Source organism: Nyctibius grandis, chromosome 2, assembly GCF_013368605.1.
Source record: "Nyctibius grandis isolate bNycGra1 chromosome 2, bNycGra1.pri, whole genome shotgun sequence".
NCBI lineage: Eukaryota > Metazoa > Chordata > Aves > Nyctibiiformes > Nyctibiidae > Nyctibius > Nyctibius grandis.
Genome location: NC_090659.1, coordinates 69,215,605 through 69,241,739, shown reverse-complemented (window position 1 = coordinate 69,241,739; position 26,135 = coordinate 69,215,605). Strand labels below are relative to the sequence as shown.

Genomic DNA, 26,135 nt, shown 5'->3' with positions numbered 1-26,135 from the left:
ATTCTTTCATCTATTATTTGTGCTCTTGGTAATAGGATACTGCAGCCATGGATTGTAACAGACATTTTAGACCACATACTTTATGGTTTTCATCTAGGAAAAAGTAATAATAACAAGTTGAGGAGGGTCATAAAAACCTTATTCATGTCATTCTAAAGAGATTATTATAACATCATTTTTTGCTAACATTACCTACTTTAAGAAATTTCATCTGAAGCGTTGGCAAAATTTGTGTAAAAGGCTGGATCTACAGTTACAAAAATAGCCATTTTCCTATGAGGCTTTAATATTCTTTACGCTTTATTATTTTAAACCATCTAAACCAAGAATCAATTTGACTGAAATTTTTGTCTTTGTTATTCTGGCTGCTCCAAGCTTTTATATGAAGGGTTCTTGAGTCAGTGATAAACGGGCATCTGGAATTTAGTCCCAGTTGTCTAGGCACAGCCATCTAGTACCATTTTAAATGCAAAACATCCACACAAAGCCTGCAGATGTGACACAGGACCTGCAGGATACCCATGCCCTTCCAGACAGGCAGATAAACAGCATCTACCATTGAAAATAGTATTAAACACTTTTAGGCAACTAAGTAAAGCCTACTACCCTCCATAGTAGGACTGTACTTTATTTGCATTCCTTCAATAAAAATGAGACATAATGTACAGTAGGATATTTAGGGCTGTAATTTAGCTGTCCATGCATATGTGCCTCCATGTGAGCTAGGTGTCCAAACTGCCTTTATAGCTTGAGGAATCTGACTTTTGAAATAAATCAAACCCTTTACTGAATCACTGTGATATTTGGCACGTATAAATGCTTATAGTGAAATTCACTTTGGGAGACATGCACATATGTATGTGCCATAGTAATTAAAAAAAAAAAAAAAGAAAACAAATGGGATGCACTTTCTTACTCTTTACTGTGGGCAGTCAACACTTTTTTTCTTACTTATGTGAATGTTAGAGGAATAGAAAAGAGAGAGAGAAAAATCAGTCTTAAGGGTGGTGTGAAATATGACACTAAGAGTTAATAGATAATAGCAAAGGAATAGAGGTAATGGCTGATTTATAAGCATGTATCTCATTTTTATTGAAGAAAACAAAGAATGCATAGAAATTATAAGCAGATTAGTTTAATATGTCTTCTGTGTGATCTTTTCACAAAGCACGCAATTTCAAACCCACTGAAGTCAGTGAAAATCATTTCACTGACCTGAACAAGCTTTTTATCAGAATATAAGACATTTATTCTTATGCATAGATATATATTGAAGATGTGATAGCCAGTCTTGGTTATTATATTAAAATTATTCTGAGTTTTCTACTATTCCTTTCAGTCAGTGATTTAACATCAGACTTCAGATTTCTTCAGTAATTGCCTGACATAGTTTGACACTGTTTGATTCTGCCTATTTTTAACATCACTGTTTGGATAGTATTAACTGTACTTCATGCTTTTCCTCACTTTATTTCTGTAGAGTCCCATTAAAAAAATAAATGTGAAAAAATAAATACACGAAAGCTTGTAAAGCTTGAATTAATAAAAGAAAGTTACTGAGTCATAGCCATCCAGTGGATAAAATGCATTAATACTTGTAATATGTGTTTCTATGTATTTTTATTCTCAACCCTAAGGTAAGTTTCCTTTTGATCTATATATTGTTCCTTTTCCTTCCCTGAAGTGCAAGCTTCTCAAGCAGGTCTAGGGAATTCCTCAATGCGAACGCTCTTTTTCTGTTTTGAAACCCAGCGTTTTTCCTTACCTGCAAATCATAGATCAAGTCAGGAGAGAGTACTTCTCCAGTATACTTTAACTGCTTTATTAAAAACTACTCAGTGTACTTAAGGATTGCCACCTAACACATGAAACTAAATGTAAGTTTATCCATTCAGGCTTTACCGGTTATGCAGATCTTGAGGCTTAGAGGGGGTGTATCCATCACAGTGCCGGAGGAGAGCAATTCTGCACATTCCAGCGCTTTGCTTGACCGTAGCAATTGCCAGACCAAACAGCATTGTTTAAAAGCGTGTTCTCATGTGTGTTTGGTACATCTCCTTCCTTTGGAAGACAAGAAGACAAAACTGATCTTTTAAAAGTTAGGTTTTAACCGAATGGAAGAGTTGTTTAAATTGTTTAATGTTACGTTTGCCCATCCGTTTAGGATGGTAGGAGGAATGACTTGAAGTGCGGTGACTAAGAGCATTTAACTTTCTATTGCAACTTGCAGAATGAGTCGTGAGATGAGAGAGCTAATGTATGTATATACATAGACAGATACAGTAGGGCTTTGTTGTGTTTTGTAACTTAATAACTCAGCTTACAATTGATTTCCTTTTGTATTTTTTCACACTGTGTTTAAGATATCCTGCCAAGATAACGTATGGATTATTAATTGTGTTGTAACATTACTTGTAAGGTGTTTGCCTATATAGAAAAGACAGTTGTCACAGTTTGTGAGAAGTTTGTCTCTTCATAAATTTTAATGGAAATATGCATTTTGGATAAATGTAAGATGTCCTGATGTAATTATTTTAAGTTCTTACTCTAATTTCTTGTTTTTAAACCTTAAAAATAATGAACTTTTTTTTTTTTATTGCAGAAACCTTTGAAATGCTTATCAGACTGGCTGAGAATTACACAAGCACACTTTTCTGCAATGCATATAGAAACATGGCTGCTGAGGCTACTACACGTGTTCAGGAGTTTTTCACAGATGTTGGGCTCTTCATATTTGGCACAGACATTAGCACAGAGGAATTTGTCAACAGATTTTTTGACACCCTCTTCCCAGTAGTCTACAACCATGTGATTAACCCAGGTCTGACTGACATTTCACTGGAATATGCGGAGTGCCTCCGAATGGCGAGAAGAAACATCAGGCCCTTTGGTAATGTTCCCAAAAAGGCCATAGGACAAATGGGAAGATCACTGTTATGCAGCCGGACTTTCTTGCAGGCTCTGAATTTGGGGATTGAAGTGATCAATACAACAGATCATCTGCGTTTCTCTAAAGACTGCAGCAGAGCTTTACTGAGAATGCAGTACTGCCCCCATTGCCAAGGGCTGACTTTAAGTAAGCCCTGTATGGGCTACTGCCTCAACGTCATCCGAGGCTGCTTAGCTAATGTGGCAGAAGTTGATCTTCATTGGCGGGGGTATATTCAGTCCCTGGAGGAGCTCTCAAGTGCCATGAGTGGGACATACGACATTGAGCACGTGCTTCTAAACTTTCATTCACTTGTTAATGACGCTCTTGTCCAGGCTCGTATCAATGGGCCAGAATTATCTGAGCAGGTAAGAAGCTGTTTTTATCCATGCTCGTGCAAACATGACACTAAGCAAAGTAACACTGGTAACTATTACTTGTTGCACCATTTTTATGGTGATGAACACATTTGTATCTGAGTTCAGCTTTATTCGACAATGCATTTTTCTAGCACTGCCAGTTTTTACTTTAATCATGCACATGACCTGCTAATTTCCCGTATTATATTCACAAGTTTAACATCAAGTGGAGAGTTAACATTTTGGCAGCGTTTACAGTAAAGGCTTTTCAAACTGAAAAGAATTCTTGTGTGGAATTTATCTTCCCGTTTCCCATGAAGCCACAGCTTTTTTCAAAATTTTACTGAGTGAAAATATTTTTGCACAATTAAGTGGAAACTTCTATTCCTTCACCCTTTTTATTTAGAAGTTACCATTTTCAGTAGATGCACTGAATAGCTTTGTGTTTAACTTTACAACTGCATCTGTTAAGTTCTGCTGAACAAGGGTGAACAATGGAATGTGTCATTAAGTTTGGAAGCTTAAAATATTAACCAGAGGAAAGTAAATTATCTGGTGAAAAACTAATGCCACAAATATTCTATACAACCAGAATAGAATAATAATCTGACATTTGTGTAAATAAGAATGTTAAATCTCAGCAGTAATATTTGCAGATTGGAAACTTGTTATACGACATACTGGGAATAATTTTTAACAGCATAAAAAATGTTCTTCATGAACATAAGTAATTGTTTAATTGCTTCGTTGTTATCGTATATGCACATAAAGATAAATTTACAATCCTTCTAGATTCCAGTGGCCTGTCTTAAAGAACCTATGACTTTTCATGTATTATTTGCATGATTTTGTAGGTTTCAGAGAAAGTGGCACAGTTCATTTGTAACATGGACTAAATCCCTCCTTACATATACTTAAGAGGAAAAGCAAATTATGTGAGAGCTACATTAGCTGTGAAGAATTTTAAAATACCGTTAAGGAATATACACATTATTTAGATACACATTAGAAATAAAGTTAGTATATCTGCAAGTTTATGAAGGTGATCTAAGTAGCAAAATTTTAATTCTTCCTATGTTATATTTAATCCACGATATGTTTTGTAATTATATTTTTCTCATATTCTTCCACGCAGACTTCACTGACAGTGACATATTCTGTGTGAGTCGAATATCTTGATTGGGGAGATGCCTTTAGTTTTACAGGGCACATAGGTCTGTTTGTGCCTGGATGTCACTGTGGTGTGGCATCAGCTGAGATGCAGTAATACTTCTAGATGAAGTTGAAGTAGCATCTTCTGCTAAGCAGCTGATACAACCTCTGACAATAAACAACTTGACCTAATATAATAAATAGAGGATTCATCAGTTCTTACTAAGACCCACAGTCTATTAAAATGGGTTCTTCATCCTGCTTGTAGTCAGTGAGTAACAGGGAAATCGCCCGTTTCTGTGAATTTCCCATTTTATCTGCTTTATACCAGCCAGAATCTCCTGCTGCTGAACTTCCTTAAAAGAAACTGTGATTTTTTTTTTTAAATGTTTTTCACTAACAGTTTGGCTCAAAAGTGACTCGCTGATGTCTGTCTAATTGCTATATGTTTCGGACTTACAATTGCCTTTTAGGGATTTTGTCTGTTCCTCCTCAGATTTTAGGGGAATCTTTTTTGCCTACAATTTTCAGGAACAAGCTAGAATAAGAAAATAAAGGCTCAAGGGAAGGACTTCTGTTTCCTCTTTCTTTCTGGGTCATTTAGTTTGAAAAGTTTTAGACTTGGATGTTCAACAGCGAACCAGCATTGGCCCAGACTTAAAAGTTTCTCAGCACACTCATGTTTTCAAAATGAAAGTTTTTACTCTGCAAAATAGTATATTTCACTCAATTTTAGTAAATAATTAAACAGATGAAGAGCCCTCCACCCAGTCTTTCGGCTTAAGGAAAATTTCAGGTTGATCCAAAATAAAATGCTTTATTTTTATATTCCTGAAAACTCTATGCCTTCCTTCTCCCCTTCCCTCATACGATGTAAGGAATACTTACATTTCTCTTTTAATGTTATTTTGTGCCAATATGTTTGTTTGAAGATCAAGTGTTTATTTCTGTTGTGTTAAGATCTTCTCATATAGAAACACTTCCAAACTTCAAAAACTAAATATTCAATTTTTCACTCAATCTGCATCAGACTTATGCATTTAGACATATCTTTCACTTAATCTCTATCTTATAATTGACCAGTTCCTTCTCTATATATAATTTGGTCAAATAAGACTATGATGCATTGATCCCTTGAAACATGGTGATCTAGTCAGTCAGTTCTGATTTGCTGAGTATGGCTTGAGTAAATTTCATATTTCCCGTACGTTAGGTATCAAGACCTAATTCTGACATGTAATAAATACAGTCTTTCAGCTTTAAAAAGCAGAGGAGATGAATTCTGTTGAAATTGGCTTATTAATATTTATTTATTTTATCTTCAGAGTGACTCATGAAATGTTTCAAATTTTGATAAGCAATTAATGCATCAGTGTTTCAAACAGACACAGAAAAGATGATTATGAGCCAGCAAATAATAGCTCACTTAGGCACCCAGCAGTCTCTGCAGTTTTAAAAGTGAATTTCATCACAGTAAGTACTTTTATGAGTTTTAAAGAAGCAGACAGAGAAAAAAAATCTTTAAATATTTGGAAGTGTGATGTATACATATGCAGATATTAAGATGAGAACCAACAGAGTATCCTGCTTAGTGATACATGTATTTGTACAGCTCTTTATCTAATCGTGTATGTTTCTATAAATAACTGTATGTAAAAGGATTTTTTCCTAACATGTTACATGGGTATCGATATTTAAATCTAATGTATATTCATACTTTAAGCTCTAAGACCACTAATGCCTGTATAACACGGCTTCCTTTTACAAAACTTTTTTCCAGTAATTTACAACTTGTCCGCTTTTCTGCTTGGGTCAGCAGAGCAGTGCCACGCTGTCTCCAGCTGGAATTTCTCTTTCCCTTTGTTCTTCATGTTTCGAATTCACGCCTTTAATTCCTGCCTCCCACAGCTCTGCTGACTGACAAATAAGTGCAGCACCTGTTCATCATCTCTATACCTGGACATTATTCTATGCCATTCTGCAGAATCTAGTGGCGATGTGTGGGTTGTGCGACTAGTCACATATATATATATGTTTACATATATTGACATATATTTAATGACAGTTCTGTTCTGTGTTCCTGAAGTCTGTATATGTCCATTTATGTACTGTTTATGCTCAGTGCATAGTGGTCCCTAGGCTTTTTAGCTGGCAGGAGTTGGAACAGAAATTTTTTTTCAGACTTCTGTGGATATGCTCATGCAAATATAATGTAATAAAGGTTAAACAGAGCTGCATCATACAAAACAAGAACAGTATTCATTATTAAGATAATCTGAAAAAGATATATTATGTAGTGGTTAAGCATTGGATAACAGGAAAAAATGCTTATTGCTACAAAGGACCCTGTAGATTCATCCTGTGCTTCTCTTTATGCTCAGCCTGAATTTGCCACGTGCCAGTCTCTGAACTTGCATATAGCCAGGGAAATCCCCATTGAGGGCAACTGTGCAGACTAATGAATGCACAACTTTGTAACACATTTAAACCTTATTTAAGGAAAAAACAAACTAAAAAACTATGGAAACTTGTTGTAATAAGTTGTTTCATGTTACCTCCATTCTGTTATGCTAGCCACTGAATGTCAATATTAAGACAGAATGACAAAGAGAGATTTTCGCAAGATTTGCAAAGTTTTGGTGTGGATGGAGCCTACTATCCCCAGAATAAGAGCATGTTTCTGTTCCCTTTATGCATGGGTTAGTGGCACAGCCCCAAGCCATGGAAGAGCAAGTTCCTGTGTCACTCACAGGGTGGTTCAATGGCAGCTTAAGCCAGTCTTACTCCGCACTGCCCAAGTCCTGCTCTGGCACTGTCCTCAGCTGGGTGTTTGCACCCCTTTCCCTGTGTGCACACTGCTTCGGCAGCTGAAAGTGAAGCTGATTTAGGGAGCTGTCTGTAAGAGAGAGTCTCTCTCAGCCATGTTTTTGTTTCGGTGTGTGAAGACTTGTGCTGTCACGCGTTGGGTAACGCAGCAGCTGAGAGGTCCATCGGAGTGGAACAGAGGACCTGAGAGGAGGTGGAATGGGTCTGAGGCAAGTGCTGAAGGAAACGGGGAAAGGAACAGGAGAGAAGAGAAAGAGAAAAGTCACAAGGCTTTATAATTAAATCTTTCCTCCAAACTTCACATTAAACTATTGTGCTTGAATCCCAAAAGATGAATGGTGTTTGGGATTAATATTGAATAAAAGAGATGAAAGGGAATATCGATTAGTTGTTCATTGTGCATTCTGGGCACTGATGATTTGGGGATCTGGAGGAAAATGAAGTATGTGACCATGATATTAAAAGCTATATATGCGTATAAAGATGTGGGAATCAGAAACAGAACAGAAAAAAATAAATCACACAGACAATTCTTGCATTTCCAAATTTTGGAAGTGAGGAATTTGTGCTATAGGTTTGGTAAAATTCTTGTATGTATTTTTGTATGTAATATACGCCTACAAAAATTTGGAATGGGGGGTTCACTGTGTTCTAAGCGATGTGGACTTCCACCGGATCAGTTTTCCAAACTGGAGATAATAAAAATGTCAGACTTCTGGAAGTTCTCAAGTCCTTTCAATGATCTTAGCCTAATCCTGAAAGAAGATCTAAGTTACGTGTCTTCTAAAAATATGCATAATTATAGTGTATTAAAAGAGGCTTTTGTTTTGCTCTTTTTTAAATCTGTCATTAATACTAGGAAAAAAGCAAGATCTTTCTTGTATTGCAGAATCATAGAATCATCGAATGGTTTTTACTCTTGCCACCTTAATTTTCTCATGACTTTAACCTAAAATGAAATAAGAAATATACCACTGGGAAGTGATGCATTCAAGTTTTTGATATTTTTTTAATAAAAATTAAGACAATATTTTACAAATGGGCAGGTATAGACTGGACATTAGAAAGCATTTCTTTACCAAGAGGGTGGTCTAACACTGGAACAGCTTCCTAGAGAGGTGGGCAATGCCCCAAGCCTGTCAGTGTTTAAGAGGTATTTGGACAATGCCTTCATAATATGCTTTAATTTTTGTTCAGCCCTGAAGTGGTCAGGCAGTTGCACTAGATGATCATTGTAGGTCCCTTCCAACTGACATAGTCTAGTCAAGTCTATTCTAGTCTAGGCTAGGCTAGGCTAGGCTAGGCTAGTCTATTATATTCTAAATGCTTTTATGAAATGTCATAGACTGAAAAACAAAACCCTGGTTAAAAAGAAACAAAAGCTCTACACATAAGAAGAATTAATTATGTGAAAACATAGTTTCACCATCTAATTTACTGTATACACCAGAGTAAAACTGGCAACTGTTATAGAATAACCTAATCACTTATCATTTTACAAATTAAGCAGATTACACAGCATTGTATAATTTATGACTGCTTTGGTTTATTATCCATATTGTTTATATTTAAGCTGCACAGTAAATTTCTCTATTGCAAACATTCTAGGTATACTTTATCTGATTGGAAACAGGTTTAGTTTAGACAAATATCTAGCTGGATCTTCCAAATAGCTGACTGCATTTGTCTGTGATTCATCTACTGCTGTGTAGACAACTTTTTCCAGCATTTGCACAATGCAAAGACACGCAGACAGCATCATTCTGAGGGAGTGCTCCAATGCTGCAGCAAAAGAAAAGCAGCTTGAGAGCAGGGACAACTTACATATTCATATCCCAGACTTCCCTCTCTTTTGTGCTTCTACACATACTCCTGCTCCTTTATCATGATTGCTACGATTACCTTGGAGGATCAATCGCTCTCCCTTCATAAGAGAGCCCTGTGTAACACAAAGCTCCAGGTGCACTTGGCTTGGGCAGAAAAGAGAAGCACTGTCAGTGCTGGACACCGAGTTTTGTGCCTCAGGATGGCCCCAGGATGGACAGAGGTGGAAGCAGAGGCAGATGACCCAGGAGAAGTATAGAGCTGGTGTCCAGTATTGAAAGGATAGGGTTAGAAAAGCCAAGGCTGACCTGGAATTGAATCTGGCAAGTTATGGGAAAGGAAGAAAAGAAAATATACAAGTACATAAACAGCAAAAGTAAGACAAAGGAAAACGTGTGCCTACTGCTGACTGAGGCAGAGGAACTGGTGACACAGGACACAGAAAAGGCTGAGGTATTCAATGCCTTCTGCACTAGTAAGACTGGCCTTCAGAAATTCAAGGACCTGGAGACCGGGAGGAAGGTCTGGAGCAATGAAGACTTACACTCAGTGGAGGAGAGCAAGGTTAGGGCACTAACCTTAGAGGACTTAAACAAACTGGACATACATAAGTTCATGGGGCCTGACAAGTAGCACCCACAAGTGCTGAGGCAGCTGGCTGATACCATTATGAGGCCACTCTCAATTATCTTTGAATGGTCTTGGCAACTGGGAGAGGTTCCTGAAGACTGGAAGAAAGCGAATGTCACCCCTATCTTCAAAAAGAGTAAGAAGGAGGATCCAGGATACTACAGGTCAGCCAGCCTCACCTCCATCCCTGGAAAGGTGATGGAGCAAATAATCCTGGTAACCATTCCAAACACATGGACAAGAAAGTGATTGGGAGTAATCAGCATGGATTTACAAAGGGGAAACCATGCTTAACCAACTTGATATCCTTGATAGGGCAGCCAACTTGATGGGATATGGGTAGAGCAATGGATGATGTTTACCTTGACTTTACTAAAGCCTTTGAGACTGTCTCCTACAACATCCTTAAATATAAACAGAAAAAGTGCACAGTGAGGAGGACTGAAAACTGGATGAGTGACTGGGCCCAGAGGATTGTGATCAGTGGCACAAAGTACAGTTGGAGGCAAGTCACTAGGGCTGTACCCCAGGCGTTGATACTGGGGCAAATACTGTTTATTGTCTTCATTAATGGCCTGGGTGATGGGACAGAGTGCACCCTCAGCAAGTTTGCAGACAATACAAAATTACAAGGAGTAGCTGATACACCAAATGGTTGTGCCATTCAGAGGGACCTTGGCAGGCTGAAGAACTGGCCTGAGGGGAATCTCATGAAGTTCAACAAAGGGAAATGAAAAATCCTGAACCTGGCGAGGAATAACTCCATACACCAGTACATACTGGGGGGTGACTGACTGGAAAACAGCTTTGCAAGAAAGGACTTGAGGGTCATGGTGGGCACCAAGTTGAACATGAGAAAAGCACCTGCACAGCAAAGGTGGCCAACAGCCTCCTAGGCTGCATTAGGCAGAGTGTTACCAGCAGTTTGAGGGACGTGATCCTTTCATTCTGCTCAGCACTGGTGAGGCTACATCTGGAGTGCTGTATCCAGTTCTGGGCTCCCCAGTATGAGAAAGATATGGACTTGGCTGAAGTGAGTCCAGCCACAAAGTCTACTGTGGGACTGGAGCATCTTTTGTATAAGGAGATGCTGAGAATGCTGGGACTGTTCATCCAGGAGAAGAAAAGGCTCAGGAGGAATCTCATCAATGTGTATAAAAACCTGATATAAGCCAATGAAGAGGAAGGAGCTGGGGTCTTTTCAGTGATGCCCACTGACAGGACAAGAGGCAAAGGGCAGAAATTAAAAAACATGAAATTCCATGGAGCAGGTTGCCCAGAGAGGTTGTGGAGTTTCCATCCTTGGAAATACTCAAAACCCAACCAGACGTGAACCTGGACAACCAACTGTAGCTGACCCTGCTTGAATACGGATGTTGAACTATATGACCTCAAGAAGTCCCTCCCAACCTAAACAATTCTGTGATTCTGTGATATGACTTAAAAAGGTGGGTTCATCAGGGGAATATTCTTATTGAGGAGCCAGCCATCTTTGGGTCAGTAGCTGTGGTGGGATAGGACCCACATATGGACACCATGGACAAGGCAGGAACCTATCATGTTTATGGTGTTATTCTTCTAGGGCAGGATGTGGGCACTGTCTTCATCTCATGGCTGATGAACATTGCTGTGCAAGGTATTCACTACCAGGATATGCTGTTAAAAGTGAGTCCGCACAAGACAATACACATTGTCCGTTTCACAGATCTTTGGTCAAAGCAAAAGTGAATTAATTGCTCCTTATACAATCTCGAAGCCTGGATGAAATTCCTCAGGACAGGATGATAAAAATTGCGGCCAACAGAGTGATAGCCCAGAGGTTCTCAAAGGAGTTGGTCGCAAAGCTGTATATCAACAATAGGTACTTTTGTTCTCAAGAGAAGTGGAGGTATTGATGATAAACTGTGGAAGAAAAATGAGCCTTGTTTAGATATTGCACAGATACAACCTAAATTTGATGTTGTGGGAAAAATTAATTATATTGTTCCTTTCACCAGACTATCTAACTGGACTCAGCCTTGTACTTCTTTAACTTTCAGCAAGTGTATATTCCCATTAACAATTTGTAAAAAACAAAACCCAAGTGAGCAACATGCCATATATTTCTTTCATACTTTTTTTAAAAAAGTAAAAAATTAAATATGTAATTTTCATCAAAGGAGACTTTGGAATAAAATTGTGGAGTTCTGCCTGAAGCTTTTGGCATATGTCTCTGACATCATTACTTTGCTGAATTTAAATTACTTGATAAATTGATGAATTTAAATTACTTCACAAGATCGATATAAACCAATTTGTGGAAACTGCTGAACAGTAATTGGATTTAAAGTCGTTGTCTTATACATGTCTGTATTCTAATATCATCGTGTTCTAAAGGAAGGTTTGATATCTAACCTAACACACAGTTGAACACCACCACCTTCCATTTCTCTCCATTCACAGATATGCATCCAACTGTAGCTGTGAAAAACTGTAGTGCTTATATAATAAAGTTTGGCATATTTTTATACATCAGTAGTTTTTTTTTTTCATGTAGCATGGAGTAAGTGTACTGCAGTCATGGCCTCCATCTAATTCAGATTCCTCTAGTGTTATATTTCACTTCCCCATTGTTTCAAAATGGCAGAGCTCCTTGCTGCTATCAAAAGATTTTCTTCTGAGGCTAAACTGGGCTTCGTTCATCAGAAAAGAGAATGGAGAACTTTGAAAACAAAGCAAAAATCAACAAATCAAGTGTTTGTGGCTTGTTTGTAACCAAAGAAAAGTTGTAGGCTTTCTTCCTACCTAAACATACCTAGTGGTTTGACAGCTCTTCACATCTTTTCTGGTTTGATCCATCCTTGCTATATATTTCAGTAGCTTGCACTTACCAAGGTCTGAAACATCATCACCCTTATTTCTGTAGTCTTGTCCTCTATACCACACACTATATACTGCCACTATAAATGCCCATGCTGTTTTACAGATTTTGTAACTAAAATCGATGTTTTCCAAATAAAACAAAATCACTGCTACAATATTTAATGTAACAATAGTGTTAAGCACATCCCAGAGCGTCTCATATATGTTTGAATCCCTGTTGTAAGCTCTGTGCTGCAGAATTCTGCTCAAAATCAGTGTCCTTTTCCAGTGCAATTGGTCTACTTGCTTTTAATGTGTAAAAAAAAAAGGCATCAAATCATGCATAGAATATTAACAGAGGCAATAATACATCAGTAGTTAGGCACACATTTTGGAAAAATGTGTGTTGGTATATGATCTGCTCCTTTCATTTAGCAGGGCACTGCTTCTCAAGTGCAAATTGGAAAGAAAAAATAAAATTGATACACATTGCTGGACATATACTTACTAATATTCTGTTAGTGTCTTTATTTTAAGGTTTATGATACACTGGCAGCTGTGTGGCAGACACTGGAAGCACTCATTTCTGTCAAGAACTCCTTAAATATAATAGCAGAACATGAAGCCATGAAACCATGTCTGTCTAAATAAAGTCAATTGTTACATTCCTTAGCTTCTCAGTGTGTGACTATGTAGCAGGACAGCTTTTGGTACCTGTTTCAGGATACATCATTTCCAGTTCCTCTTCTATTGTCCAGTTTTCCTTCCATTTATGGACATGAGAGAGGACATATTTCTCACCTTTGGGGAGGAGAGGTTCGAATCCAGTGTCAAGTTCCTGTCTCACACTTTTCTGAGAAGTGCTTTTTTTTCAATTCATTTGCCAAATTGCCCAGGTTCCTCCCCTGCAACTCCCACAGCGGAGTTATTTGTTGCACGGGGCACAGGTGCCCAGGTGCTGACAGCAGGGGCTGCAGGAGTCCCTGTGAAGAGAGACTGGGGCTGCCCCATGCCAGACACAGCCGGTTCCAGACAGCTCTGATGGACCCACTGCAGAGCACGGCTGAGCCCCCTCAGCCACGATGGTGGTGCTTCGGGGAAAAATATGTTTAAGAAAGCTCAAAAATTATGCGTGGCAGTGGGGAGTGAGGAAAAAAAGTGAGGGAAACAGCCCCGCAGACACCAAGGCCAGAGAAGGAGGAGGAGAAGCTCCAGGCGCCGGAGCAGAGATTCCCCTTGCAGCCTATGCAGTAGACCATGGTGGAGCAGATACCCACACTGCAGCCCGTGGAGAACCCCGTGGTGGAGCAGATACCCACACTGCAGCCCATGGAGAACCCCCTGGTGGAGCGGGGGAAAAGTGTGAAGATGAAGGAGTGGCAGAGATGAAGTGTTATCGACTGGCCACAGCCCCCAATCCCCATCCCCCCTGCAGCACTTGCGGGGCTGAGAGGAGTTGGGAATGAAGTAGTGAAGTTCAGCCTGGGATGAAGCAGGGGGAGGGGCTAGAGGGAAGGTGTTTTTAGTTTTATCTTTGTTTCTCACCATCCTACTCTATTTTTAATTGGCAATAAATTAAATTAATCTTACCCAAGTTGAGGCTGTTTTGCCCATGACAAGAATTGGTGAGTGATCTCCCTGTCTTCATCTCGACCCACGAGCTCTATCATCTTATTTTCTCCCCCTGTCCTGTTGAGGAGGGGGAGTGAGAGAGCGGCTGGGTGGGGGTCTGGCAGCCAGCCAAAGTCAACTCATGACACTTAACAACGCACAGACATGTGGCTTTGGCAAACAGTGCTCAGTAGTGCAGGTTTGCATAAGGTATGTTCAATATAGACTGCCAAGTAAATAATGTAGGAACATATCATGGCATGCATTATGCATTCCTATTTAATGTGTTTAGAAAATCCACTTCACAATTTGAAATTACTTTAATCTTTTCTTAAATCGTTGAGTTTTCTGCATTACCTTCTTAAGATTGAGATCTGTTTTGTCAGGAAAACATAGGATCTTTAATATACCTCCCTTTTTTTCTTTTTTAACAGAAGGTTAAGCAAAATCTGGGCAAAATGCACAGATCCAAAATGTCCTTCCTCTTGCCATTGACTGCATAGGGACTCAGAGGTCTGACAAATGTGGCATAAGCAGTTTGGGCTGCCATCATGTTCTGGTTTTAGGTGACGTGCTAACTCTGCTTTGGTACCATGGCAGGCTTGTCTGAATGTGTCCACTGGGGAGCTGACCTGAAGGTAAGGAAGATGCTCCAAGAGGCTGAAAATGCTGCAGTCTGGTTCTTTGTCTTGTCAGAAAGAGAGGAAAGGAGGCTTTTCACTCCTTCCCAAAGCCAAGTAAGAGGCACGAACAAGTGTAAAGGAAGAAGTCAACTGAGAATCCTTTCTGTGGGCTGTATATGTGTTTTCTTTTTTCTCTGCTCTTCCTTTTTATTGTGAAACAGAATAAACATTCACAAAGAGAGCTACTGTGCTGAGCAGACTTTTGGTGTCTCAGCTGGCCCTTAAATCACTACAACCTTTTGTGCTGGAAGGGAAAAACTTTATGAGGGCAAATCCAGAGATTTTGAAGCAAATGAGTTTTTCAGACTATTTTGGTCCCTGAAATGATATGAACATGTATAAATAAGTGACTGTCTTGTACATCTCAAAAGATCTTCAAAGAAAATGGGTTTTTCCACATTCAGATAAGAGGGTGAAGAGACACTGAAAGACTTAATGTACAGATACAGGAAGTAAAACCACTAATCTCATAAGATGCAGTTTGGAATGGGGAAGAAACACCTAGGTTCTCCGAAATGGTGACTAACTAGATAGTGGGGGTTTTCCCTCATCTTTTTTTTTCAGATGGTTTTTGATTATTATTGTGAAAAGGTGACCCTCCAATTATCTAGAGTGTTGTTGACAGTGTCTTATGCTAAATGAAATAATCCATTATGACTGTTAATGTGAGTGTGCATTATTTTATTGACCTACATACTTTTGTTGCGGATCTTACTTACAAAACTGCTCTCCTCTTCACAGTTTTGGAACATAAGTTGCAGCCTGACACAAAGTGTAAACACATTGTGCAGATACGCTGACGCAGCCAACTTGTTTTGCTTCCACAAATTCTTTATGTATTTTAAGTTGTAATATATCTTTTGTCTTAAGTGAGTAACATGCCTGATAAAGGTTATAGAACCCCATTCCTGCTTTCATTGACAGTCACATTCCTACTGAATTTCTTTTGGTTACACAGGTGACCCTGGATAAACTTAGACTTAGATTTAATGAACAATTCTGCCTGTATCAGACAAGATGGCATAATGTTAGCCCTCTACATCAGAGCTGTACTTGCAGGGCGCACAGAAGTAAGGAGCAAAAAAGTATATTTTAACCACTAGAGAGCATAGATAGGTCAGTTTAACTACACACAGACAGCTGATCTTTGGAAAGGGCTACTGCCGGTTTTATATAATTGCTTTTAACAGGAGAACCACAGAGTGTTTTCACTGAACAGAAATGAAACACCTTGGCATCCACTGAAGCAGACTTGGACTGGGAGAGCTGGCAGCCTCTCACAAGAAGCAGTTTTGTTGAACTGCCTTTGAAGAGTTTGAACTGGCAGTGCTGTATTCTGGCTGCAGGGTAACTTGGCTGACAACATTAGGATTTCCCCTGACATTAAGCCATTAAAAAAAAAATAATTTCCTTCCCTCCCACCCCCATTCAGAAGGAGAAACTATTTTTACCGCCAGACTTTCTGAGTCTTAGTCCCTCATGAAAGGAGCAGCAGGATTAAAACCATTTAAGGTTTTAGTAATTAAAGAGCAGGAAACACAAATTAAAAGTATATTAAGTAGCTCATATTTAATGGGCTATTAGATTTTATTTTACAATCAGAATATGCAAAATTACAAAGGAAATCAGAGATAATTAAAAACTGACAAGATATGAGAACAGTCTCAAGAGCTGTTGCTGGAGCACTGGTTTTGGTAGATGGAGTGGTAGGAGAATACGAGCCTCAGTCGCAGGAAAGTTGTGGACTGTGGCTCCCAGGATCCCACAGCTTGGACAGCAGTCTTTTCCAAAACTGTATGAAAAAAAATCTCTGATTAAAAATAGTTTGCAAACTCTTAGCTTTTTTGTCTCTTCCTTGGTCCTTGGTCTTCCGTCTTGACTGTAGATTTCCCCAGAAAGGTGTACAGCAATGGCACTGACGCTGTGCTGGTGCCAGGGTGGAATAATTAGTTCGGTATCTCCAAGTTGTACTTTTATTTATATATCACAGACAAAGATTTTCCTTTTTTTTTGCAACATGTAATCCTCTCATTTTTTTCTGATGAGGCTAGCACTGCCTTGCTGGTGGGTCTGCATTTTGTATATCTGCAGTTTGCATTTATCTTCGCTTAATACCATCTGGTCGGGCATGGGGCAGGCGATTACATTTAACAAGGTTGCTTTGAATTGGATTGGTTATTTCTTGATCTTGAAACCACTTTCAAGTCTATTGCACTTGAAAAATTATAAATGTACTTTTCATGTATCACCTGAGCTTTTAATTACAGTTTTGAATGAAATTGCTTTGAAATTATCATTATTTGGCAAGTCCATTTAAGATTTGCCTCGCAGGTGATTATAAATTGAGTGTTTAATAATTTATGCAAGCATTCTAAATATCAGCTTTACTTGGTAATTCTCTAGGCTCTTGTTCACAATGTTTGCCCCTTTCAGCTTGTCTTGGACTTCTCTTGCAAATTCTGTAAAATGGTTAAACCTGTGTATGAAACTTACATAATTATAAGTTGCCGCTGTAACTGCAGAGCTTGCTTCAAGTTCTTGGATGGCTAAGACATATTGACAAGAGTGATGAGGCTACAGTGGAGAAAAGGAGACAACTAGTCACAGATAAAGAACACAAAATTTACAAAGAAAACAAAGAAAATAATACACAATTTCCGCATTATTTTCCTGTGTTGTAAACGCTAGTGGCACTCCACACCTCTTTCCTAAGACAATCTCGTTAACATCTTTTTCCTGTTCTGAAGGAAAAACGGGCTGTTGTACCAAATGCTTGCTCTCCCTGTTTTCCAGAACTTGAATTTTGTCTCAGTAGGGAATAGTTTAATCTTCCACGTGCATGTGCACGCTCTGACATATCAAAATAAATTTTTCTTTGCCACAGAAGTTTGATATTAAATAAGCAACTCTTCTAAGCAGCAAACGATAAAAGCCTGCTTCAGTGCTTGGAAATACTGAAATGCTGGTGCTCCCTCTTCTGGTTTAGCTAGAAGAAGACAAGCCAGCTAAACTAGCGCTAAGTGTGTGGATATATTGGCTCCTGCAGCAGGAGCTCAGCTGGAGAGTATTACCAGTTAAAAGGAGAAGCTAATCTTACCTTGAGAAATCTTCATTTTCACCTGCTTAGATGATCAGAAGGTGCCAAACCCCTGTGTTACCTGGTGACAGAGAAGCCATCCTCTCCTGTGCTGCTCACAGCGGCTGGCTGGCAGAATGAGGTACAAAGAAGAGTATGCTGTATTGGTTTTCTTTTTCTCCTCTGTCTGACACACAGCCATCTACCTGAAAGTATTACACATCCATTTGCAAGGATTAAATATGATTCAAGGAAACTTCATAAACATTGAATGCATTGCTGTTCTGGATGAATATTTTGGGTAGTTTTGTTAGTAATCTGTTGCTGGAAATGCTTGTTACTCATCAAGAATCTGTTTCTCGAAGAAAGTATTCACTTATGTATTCCTAGAAAATAAAATAAAATTAGCTTTATTTTAGAGTTATTAGGCTTCAGCTGTCCATTTGCTCATGAGCATTTGGGAGGATTTAATTGTAAGGGATGGTGGCAAATTTGTCATCTGATAGCTAGAACTGAAAGCCACCAGACTAATCACTAACTAAAACAAGCATTAAATACAAGCAGTTTTAAATGCCTTCATGGACTGTGGCCACACTGATGGTTTACAGGTCTGAGAGATTGTATCAATCTAGTGAATACTTGACCCATAACTCCATTTACAGGAAATCCTGGATATATATGTATCAAAAACTTACAGTCCTTGCTAAATTTACCGAAACAAGCATGAAACAATTAAACATAAAGGGCAATTTTCAGGTTCCTGGTTCTGGTTCCCTTAGAGCTGAGTCTAAGCCCAAGAGGTTTTGCATCCAGAGAAGTGTTTTCTTCCTTGTGACTATACACACAGCAGTAAGAGCTAGCAAAACAGACTACAGACACACTTCTAGTCTGCAAGACTAGAAGATGCTCATCTTTTCAGTGTATTTCACAACGGCCTATGACCTAAAGTGGAGCAGAGAGTCTCAGGATTCCTGAGACTTATTTCTGGCACAGTGGCAGCGTTTAAAGATTATGGCATAGCTAATCACTGAGACTTGGCATTTCTAGTTTGAAGTGCACCACAGGACTGTGCATTCATCTCGCTTCAGTCATTTGATGTAAAATTATTTCAGTAGAAGTGCTGAGGTCAGAAAGAACCATTTCTATAGTCGGAAAAAAAAAAGACCCAAAGAATGTGACTGATTTCTCCTATTGAGCATGTGAACTTAAGAGGACAGTATCCCGCCATTACCAATACGATGCTCACATCATTGTCCAGTCCTGTGTAAATGTAAAGGCTTATGATGCTCCAGTTTTCCCAACTGTAAGTAACCACAAGTAGACATTCTACGGAATTGCACCAAGCAAAATCAAACTGCCATAAAGTTCATGTGTGGCACTAATTGCAATTTAACTGCATGGTTATTACAAGAGCTTTTAATTAACCCAGTCATCATACTGTGGCATACAAATTGTGCATAATAACAGCATGCTGAGTATAATGACAATAGATTTGTCTGAACTGTGAAAATTAGTTTTATAATTTTCTGAGTTTTTTTTTATGCCCTAATATTGTGCAGTGTTTAAGAACATTTGACCAAAAGAAAAAAAACACAACAGAAAAACCCCTAGTAAGTTGTTGAGGCTTGTCTGTTTCAAAATTTTATAGCAGTCTTTAATTCTTCCTGAAATTCAGTGAGATGTGAAATTCTTTCCTGAATAATATTTTTGGTGATTTTTCAGTCTCACTTTTCTCAGGGTATTTTCAGTCCCCTTCAAGAATGATTTTATACATTCTTTAGGATTTTGTGTTTGAAGTTAAGAAAAATGCTCAGTTTGTGGAAACATTCAGTGGGATTACCCTTCCAGTGAAACTGGAAGACAGTAAGAATACCTTCGATCAGATACTGCTGCAAAATGGTCATTTGTTAGACCATTAGTGTACTGAGGGCATTCCCCTTCTCTCAAAGTTATGATTCCAGTCTGTGTCTTTCAAGACTGGTGGTAATAGCACTGAACAAATTTCAACTTGGAAGGTTAGTTTTGCAGCCCAAAGACTAAAAATTAAGAAAAGTGTAGCTAATAGACATAGTCGTAGTTCTTCAGAAAACACTGGAAATACAGCTAAGTGGCATTCCTGGAGATCTAAAGAATTCATTAAAAAAAAAAAAGCAGACATTATAACGGAAAGTGTATTTATCTGTATTTTAGACTATCATCAGCCCTGTACTGGGAAATGAGATACTGACATTTTGGTTTTAAATTATTTGGCTAACAGACAGAACAGGCACCTCAAGGCATGATAAGAGTATATGACCTTTTCATGTGCACAAGTTTACTGAAGAAACCAGGTGACAATGAAGACCGGGCCAGTGAGGGAGGCTAAAGTGCATTTGGCATGCATATACAGTTAATGGTTTAAACATGACATAAAAGTGACAGCCACTAGTGAACAGTCAAAATAAAAGACAGATTGGGCTCAGCTGGGTGAGTGATACAAGTGAGATGTACCAAACACAGAAAGAAGAACCAACACCACACAAAGCCAGTCAGTGAGTCAGTGGTCCCAGGGGTTTAAATATCAGAGATATGAGAAAGGTAAAACAGAGATGATGACATCATCGTTGTAGATGCTGAAGTAGCTCATCCTGCAGAAACTGCATCTGAAGAAGTAAGTGAATTTGCTGAAGATGATTGGTAAGCTAACTCCCAGCTGTGGGCACTGTTGCGGTCATTAACAGAACAGAGTTCTCAGCAGTATGATTACTGTCATGCACTTCTTTGTCAGAATGGCAGAGGTGTACGTGGTGCTGTACAAACACTTTTTATCATTTAACTAATGCTGTTTTCAGAATTTTCCAAAAATGGCTTTTAGAAAAAAAAATCAGTTCTTAACAAGACATTTCAGATAATGACTGGATTTTTGTGGTATTTATATATATGAAGTTTACCCAAGCTTAATTTTTTAAGAAAGATTTTATATTTGAAACTAAGGTTTATTTTTAAATGTGTCAATGAATGCAAATTTCCTGGTATTGCACAATGCATTTCTTGAGACATTCACTCAAAGTGAATAAACAGAGAGAAAGGTCGTTAGACAGTATTTTGAAGCAGCTGTATAATACATGTAAAACAAATATCATCCACATTCCAAGCCACTATGACTGTAAAAATTATTGATTTTCTTTATTTGTTCATTTTCGTTAGAGTAAAATATAATGAGATTTTGTTGTAAGTTCAAGAAATACAGATAGCTGTGTATTCTGCTGGCTTCCTAGTGGAGCTGAATGCATATGTTTTTTTCATTTTACTATAACTGGAGCCAATTTATTGACTTTTTTTCTTTCTTTTTTTTTTCCCCCTCACCCAAAGGACTGGTACTCATCTGCTTACGGTCTGTATAGCCAGTGAATCATCTCCACCATGTTTCTCCTCTGCTCACAGGCTCCCACCCTGCAGTCAGTCTCTGAGAGTGCCTGGAGAGCTGAGATGCCTCTTTCAGATATGCAAGGCACCTAAGGCCTACAACAACCTACACTCCTAACCCATGCCTATCATGAGACAGAGCCTGCTTTCCAAACATCTGGATCTGACTCTCGCTGTCTGTTAAACGCTTATTTTTATTCTTGATATGACAAAAAGTTGAAGAGTGTATAGCAAGCTGGAAGTGAGGCAACGCAGACCATCAGTTGCTTTGTCATAAAAGCTAATCATAAGCATAATGCTCCCTGTGTCACATCAGTAAGCATAAGACAATATGAACAAAGTGAGACAAGAAAAAGGACAAAAGCATTTTTTTGTCTCTGGTAGATCTGCATTATATTGGTGTAGAGTGGCTGATGGGATAGACTGCTGTGGAGCTGGTGAAATGCAGCACTGAAGAAGCAGACTCACACAAGGATGGATGAAGCCTAGAAAGAGCATAGAGACTGACAAGAGGGGAAGTGGGAGTCCAGTTAAGCTAATGGAGAGCATGGGTTAATGTGCTCTGAAGAAGAGCTAATGGGGAAAAGAGCAGAAAAAGTGTGAGGGAGGATGTTTAAAGTGTATCGCATTAAGTCCCTTAAAGGATGTTAGCCACATGTCCAGTGACAATTATTTTGTAGGTAAATTCATGCACCTCATTTGAAAGGGATTCAAACTATAACTTGAGTGCCTAAATTAAGACGTGTAAATTGCAGCCAAAAAGAGCTATTCACTTTCAACTTTACCCTCACTTTAAATTCATAAAGTGAATGCTTATTCATATGTAGTAATAATGCTGATTCTTTCTTCTTTTGACTGGCCTAAGCAAGTACATTCAACGAGTCTTTCATTATCACCACTTAGACCATGCATAACAACAAAGAAACTAATCAAAATTAGATATGTTCATTTTATTTTAAATTTTGAATGTATTTCTTAACTCACACTGCAACAGTTCTTAGTTGGAAAGGTGGTCCCTAAGACTTGCACTTTTTAATGTGTGTGATGGTAACTTGAAAAATGAGATTTATTTGCTTCCTCTGTTCTTACATTTGGGGATATAAAATGCAATGGGAAACAATAATCCTTGTCGTACATCATATGTACCCTTTCCTCTTTCTCATGGTAGCATTTTGAATATGTTTCTGCTTCAAAAAATTGGATCCCTGTCTTAGAGCCAACAGCGATCTCGTCTCTCCCTTTTTCTTTTAAAAAAGTTGACTATCCATTGAAACCAAGTTTTCATAAATCGCATACAGTATTAGTTTTTCAGTAGTGCATGCATGCTAGCTTACACAAAATACGTGCTGTTCAGTCCGCTTAATATCTTGTCTGATGTGATCCCCAGCATGAAGTATTGCTCATTTAATAAATATGTATGGCCCTAATTATTTTTATTCAGTGACTAGGAAGAATAATGAGCTATGAACATGAATTGATATCCTCTGTTGTACAAAATGCTAAGTGACACATTTTACAAAGAAGAAAATGGGAGTTCATGTGAATTTGTGTCTATTGACGTCTAGATCAGAAAGCCAGACCTATAAAACCCCTTGATATTTTCAACATCTATGGTCTGAATCATTAAACATACATCTTGGATCATTAAATTTACATCTTGCAAAGTTGTAATGCAAGTTTCAACCATGCTATCTGTTCACTGTATGCTCTGGGTAACTGTGCTGAACATGCCATAATAATTCATCAACCCTGAAAGAAATCACAAAGTTCAATGCATATTAAAAATGTGGTTGGGGTATATTACAGAAAAAATGGAAATATGCTGCTGTTCACAACACATCACGTTCTCTAAGGTTACTGTTACTGTCTGCATAACAATACACTTTCCTTACAGGAAGAAAAAAAGCCACAATCAATAAAATACGTGTGGTGACTTGCTTATACACCTGATATTCCTTCAAAAGGAGTGATTTGGAGGGGGGGAGGTTCTACTATAAAATGACTAATTATGTGTTTAATGCATTCATTATGGGTATAGTGTTGAGAGGGATGATAATTAATGATACTTTTCTTAGCTTAAAGTCCACAGAATTTACTTTCTTATTAAAATGGACTTAAACTGAATTAAGAGATACATAGTAATTTTTGTTTACATGTGTTCTTTCCTTCTTCTTCTGGCTTTTTTTCCTTTTAGGTGCACAAGGTATGTGGTCCTCCTGTAAGGAAGCCTATGCAGTCTCCAGGTTGCTCCTTTGATCAGAACAAAGATAATCAAGGTTTGAAGATGTTCTCAAGGGATGGTGAAGAAACCCTTGCCAACAGAAGAAAGTAAGACATTAGTTTTACAGCCAGAAAGAAAGACTAAAGTAAGCCATTAATTTTACAACAGAACAGATTGTTAAATGCAATGGCATGCATTACTAGAGAATAAATAAAGACTGCAAAGAATGAAGCATTTCAGCAACACAGTCTGCTCTGCTACATTTTGGAAAGAGTAATTTCATGACTAGATTTTGTTTTATGAAATAATGGACATATGACCATAAGCATATGTCATTTGGTGTGGTTTAAAGTATATAAAAGAGTGGATAACATCAGTAAAATATGAACATTAGCTCTATCTTTATGTGTAAATTTTCAAATTACGTTTAACTTGCACATCAGCAGGCATTATTAAGTCTGTCAAGAAGTGATTGCAACTTCTATCAGAAGACTATTTGTACAAATTGATCAGACAGAAAAAAATGAATGACTGTTTTTACCTACCTTTCTACTGTGAAAAATTAGACAACTAAGCATTTAGGGCTAAATCTTGAAATCCTCTTTCAAGCAAGTCCAGCTGAATTGGAGATTTTATTTATACTTGGCTCAGCATTACATTTGCCTAACTGCGTATGAGCTAGATGTTTAAGCTGCCGTTACAGTCTATGGAGAGGAGGACTCAGTTCAGCTGCCCACACAACTACAAGCATCCAGTGCCACTTGAGGATACCTTTGGGTATCCCGACTGATCTGCTGCTGCTAAGAAGGCTACAGGTGTCTTGTAAGTTGTATCATATATTCCAGCCTTCTGCAGATATCCTAGATAGCAGAGGGCATCTCAAAGGCCAATCTATCTTTAGACAAATTAATCAAGTCTAATGACTGTAAGGAGTAATAGCACTGTAAGGAGTAAGGATAGTATTACAGTGGAGACTAAAGGCCTTTGCAATGCAAATAAAGTACAAAGTTAAAATCAGAAATTTCATTTCTATCGCAATGTTTGCTAAAATACAGAGGGGTTTGATTTGTCTTCCTTCCATTTCACTTCGCAGTGCTGAAGGAAACTGAAGCAAGAGAATTGGAGGGAATAATTGCTCACTTCTGATGTCTGGAGAAGAAAAAGTGCCTCTGAGCTTCAAAGGGAGACCATTCTCGTTAGTGCAAGGTCCTTCATGTTCCAAATAGTGGAGAAAAACAGAAAACAAACACAGGTTTTAGAGAACATTGTGGGAATGGAAAGAGATCCAAAACAGAAGTTTACTTTAGCCAGCACAGAAGTTCATCAGGCAATACACATTATACAGGCACATTTGCTCTGTGTTGTGTAGCTAAACAAGTTCCTGATGTTTTCTGATTGCTAGCACTCTGCAAACATGAAACCATATTCTAAAACCCCACTTAATCCGGGACTGTTCCATGTTTCAAAATAAGCGGTGTCTGGACTGACCTTAGGGAGAATGCCCAAAAAACCTTAAGGGGCATCAGAGGCAGTGGGCAGCACAAAGCAATGTTGTTTTCCCATTATTTCCCCCTGCCTGAGATCCTGGAAACACTTTACGGCATGCAACAGGTGCTACACCAAAAAGGGAGAGAGGGGAGAAAGTTTGAGACCCACTGACACAGATTTCAGTTTAACAACTTCATTGTTGATATCATCTTCGTTTGCTGCCTCCTAAATCACCTACTTCCTTATTAGTCACTTTATGTTCCCATGGCAACTGTACCAGTTCCTCACATGGAAGAGCGACTTCAGCAGATGCTTACAGCTCAGCCTGCTTTTAAGGAAGTGCTGTTCTCCGAGTGTAGCTCCGCTTTATTGATCTCCCAGGTACTTCTGGCAGCAGGTTGCTCTCAGCACTTTCACAGGCTTTAAGAAAAGAACAAGCTTCTCCCAAACTGTGTAAACTTGATCGATGCAGTTATCTTAGGGAAAACAAATGAACAAAAAGGGTCTGTTAAATGTGTGACTCCTAAGAGTTCCCTCATTTCCTAGTATTTTTCATATGCATCTCCAGATGAAAGTTTACATTTCAAAGTGCATGTTGGACAGCCTCTGCCTGAACTTTTCCTCAATTATTTTTACCATCAGACCTAAGCTGGTATTTTCTGGTATTATTCGGTACAAGAAGAAAAGGAAATTTCTCTGTGCTTTTGACACCAAAAATTGTCAGATGAATTTAAAAAATTCTAAGCAGAACCTTCCATAGTAACATACAAACTTGAAAGTATATAATGCTTTTCCCTCCAGAACTTAACATTGCAGGCAGCTTTTAGCAAGGAGAATAAAATTGTAAAAAACATGAACTATAAGCTAACATAAAGCTATAAGAAGTATCTGCAGCTTCCACTGACTGTAATTGCACATTTGTGCTCAGCTGCCTATAATTACATGCTATCTAGTCTAGAAGATGATGATGTGAAAATTGACATTCATACCATCTGCCCTTCTAACTACTTTGGTCAGACATCAACAGGGGCTGAAATCAGTTATTACTTCTGCATTAACTGTAGCTTTGCCTCAGGCTGTATTTACTAAT

At 38.4% G+C, this 26,135-nt stretch overlaps 1 protein-coding gene across 1 annotated transcript in view; it reads left to right on the top strand.

The window, feature by feature from the left end:
* The window catches only part of GPC5 (glypican 5), a 770,794-nt gene that overhangs the window by 134,073 nt on the left and 610,586 nt on the right, over window positions 1–26,135 (top strand). Inside the window, exons 3-4 of the mRNA XM_068395229.1 lie at window positions 2,603–3,297; window positions 23,531–23,664. Of these exons, the coding sequence (XP_068251330.1) occupies window positions 2,603–3,297; window positions 23,531–23,664 (829 nt within the window). The remainder of the gene's footprint in view (window positions 1–2,602; window positions 3,298–23,530; window positions 23,665–26,135) is intronic.